At 34.9% G+C, this 2,830-nt stretch overlaps 1 protein-coding gene across 2 annotated transcripts in view; it reads left to right on the top strand.

Annotated features, from left to right (window-relative positions):
* The window catches only part of POU1F1 (POU class 1 homeobox 1), a 31,015-nt gene extending 28,782 nt beyond the window's left edge, over window positions 1-2,233 (top strand). The window contains exons 5-6 of one of the 2 annotated variants that reach the window (XM_006864650.1): window positions 411-471; window positions 1,876-2,233. In XM_006864650.1, coding sequence (XP_006864712.1) covers window positions 411-471; window positions 1,876-2,086 — 272 coding nt within the window. In that variant the 3' untranslated portion in view covers window positions 2,087-2,233. The remainder of the gene's footprint in view (window positions 1-410; window positions 472-1,875) is intronic. The other variant, XM_006864651.1, reaches the window with a different exon arrangement.
* Window positions 2,234-2,830: the final 597 nt, after the last annotated feature.

The following is a 2,830-nucleotide window of genomic DNA, read 5'->3' as shown; positions in this document are numbered from 1 at the left end:
ACCGCTGCCACCCCCGAGTCCATCAATGATGCCACCTGGCACATTATCAGCCTGGCAAATGAATATGAGCAATTGCTAAGTGAGAACTTAGTGGGATGAAATTCTCTGTTCACACTGCCAATGATGAATAAACAGAATGGCATAAAAGCATTTAGAGCTAGTGCTCCAACCAAAGTAATATAGGAGTATTATTTATAAATGATTATCTTGGCAAAGTTAATGTTTATTTCTGCATTTAAGGCTTGTAACATAAAATGACATATTCTGCAAAAATTTTAAACTCACTTTTATAATGATTTTAGTTTTCATTATTTTATCAAGAAAATTTGAATCCTAAACTTGATAGCAAAACAAAAACAAAACAAAATCCTACTATTTTAAAACAATAACCCATATTTTCCCCATTGCAGCTTTATACAATGAAAAAGTGGGAGCAAATGAAAGGAAAAGGAAACGGAGAACAACTATAAGGTAATCTTTTTAAATATTAAAACTCAATAGATGAAAACAAAGACATCTTACAAACGGAATGAACATTGGGTGTAATATAGATTGCAACATAATAGATGAATGTAATGTGAATAAAATATATTAAAGAAAAATGAAAAAAAAGTTGAAGCATGATTTCATAACTTAATAGTTAGGGATGGAGAGCTAATAATTTTTAACATCTAATGGAAAAGTATATGTTGTTTGACACAAAACCACTTTTGCTCCGCAAGGTTTGGATAAAGAAAGAAACAGAACAATTGCCTCTGAGAGAACTGCATGCCTGCTTTACTTGTAAATTCTTGCTGGCAATATAGTATCAATATTAATATATTTTTTAAAGCTGGCAATAAATATTTCAGTCTCTTAAAATCCAACATGACTCTACATTTCAACCCAGAGATTGTTATTTTTTAGTAATTCCTGGCGTTGCGCTGTAGAATCAGCATTGGACTGAGAACCACAGGTCAGTTCAAACCCACCAGCTGCTCCTCAGAAACCCTACACAGGGTCGCTATGAGTCAGAACCGACTTCATGGCACTGAACAACTGTTGCTGAATGCTATACTGTAGTTATTGTTTGTTGTTCAGTGCCGTCAAGTCGGTTCTGACTCATAGCGACCCTGTATAGGGTTTCCAAGGAGCGGCAACAAGTTGTTTTTAAGCTGTCTTACTTCTTGTCAGTCTTGTTCATGTGGCCATAAAACACAAAAAAATGTATTGCGGTTCAGTTGATTTTGACTCCTAGCGACGCTATATGGCAGAGTGCAGCAGCCCATAATGTTTCCAAATCTGTAACTCCTGGTGTGGTTCTATATAAAAAGCAATCTACCGCAAAGTTAGTTTGAACCTCAAGGTCGGTAGTTTAAACTCATCAGCTGCTCGTTGGAAATACTATACAGGGTCTCTATGACTTGGTACCAACTCCACAGCAGTTAACACGTTTTAATACAGCTGACAGCTCCCACTGAACGGCTTATGGGTTCAAACTACTGAGCTAACAGGGCTCCTCTCATCTACATAGGAAACACTGAAGAATATGTTTTCTTTATGGTAAAGAATCTAAATGATGTTTCTGAACATTTAAAAATGCCTCCAGAAGTGTCTGTTTCCTTTTAAAGAACTGGATGCCCTCTTGTGGCACAAAGCAGAAAAAACAAAGTGTGGACTGCTTCATTCTCCTTTGTGACTGCTGTTAACTTTGCTAGATACACTTCTAAATGTTTAACAGATTGTATACATTTGTCTTTGTTGAAAAGCTTTGCAAGTGTTTTCAGAGTCTTTAAACTTCTTTTTCATGTTAATATTTAGGAAATCCTACCTAATTTAATTTTGAGTGGGAAAAAAAGTCACTAAAAACAGCATAATTTCATCCCATTCTCCCAGTATTGCTGCGAAAGATGCTTTGGAGAGACACTTTGGAGAACAGAATAAGCCTTCTTCTCAAGAGATCATGCGGATGGCTGAAGAACTGAATCTTGAGAAAGAAGTTGTAAGAGTTTGGTTTTGCAACCGAAGACAGAGAGAAAAACGGGTGAAAACAAGTCTCAATCAGAGTTTATTTACAATTTCCAAGGAACATCTTGAGTGTAGATAGATTTCCTATTGTGTAATAGCCAATTGTTTTGTTTGTTTGTTTTCTATTATCCATTCCCCACTCTTCCTAAATAAAAATAGAAATTAGTTATTTGATTGGCTTTAAAATTGAATTACCTCTATAGCTGTTTGCAGGAGCTTTCCCTTTTGCTTTAAATTACATTGATGAATTAGTCTTGAAAATAATTATGCTCAGAAGTCACATTTTGCATTATGCCAAAGATGCTAATAGGAATAGAAAGAAAATTATTTTATTCCTACTAGTATCTTAGTAATATACCCTTCCTACACACATGGCTCATATTTTTTACATAGTAAAAAAAATATAAATAGATCCACTTAGAATATTCATTCACCAACTCTAATAGCTTCTTTGAATTAATAAAGTTTGAACTAAAGAGCCAATTTTCTTGAAATATTATTTTTGAATTTAGGAATAAACCTCTATCAGAATTGACTTCTTTGAGAGCTAATTTTCTAGGGCATAGAATCCAAAGAAGTGTTTTCAAAGAGATTTGCAGAAACACATTTATGACCTTTTTATTCTTCCCAGACATTAAATATTTGGGCTTTTAGCTATAGAAAATATGCTGTGTGTATTCCTGGGCCCCAAACCACGTGTCTGTAAGCGGCAATAGGGCAGGTAGTTTGTCTGACTTGTTTGTTGTTGCTTGTCAGTGACAGGGAGCGCTGCTGAGACCAGGCAATATTTGTTAAATGAATAAACGTGTGTACTGTAAAAATG

Source organism: Chrysochloris asiatica, unplaced genomic scaffold (genome assembly GCF_000296735.1).
Source record: "Chrysochloris asiatica unplaced genomic scaffold, ChrAsi1.0 scaffold00068, whole genome shotgun sequence".
NCBI classification, from domain to species: Eukaryota; Metazoa; Chordata; class Mammalia; order Afrosoricida; family Chrysochloridae; genus Chrysochloris; species Chrysochloris asiatica.
Note: the sequence above shows the minus strand (reverse complement) of the source record. Positions and strands in the feature narration are given on the sequence as shown.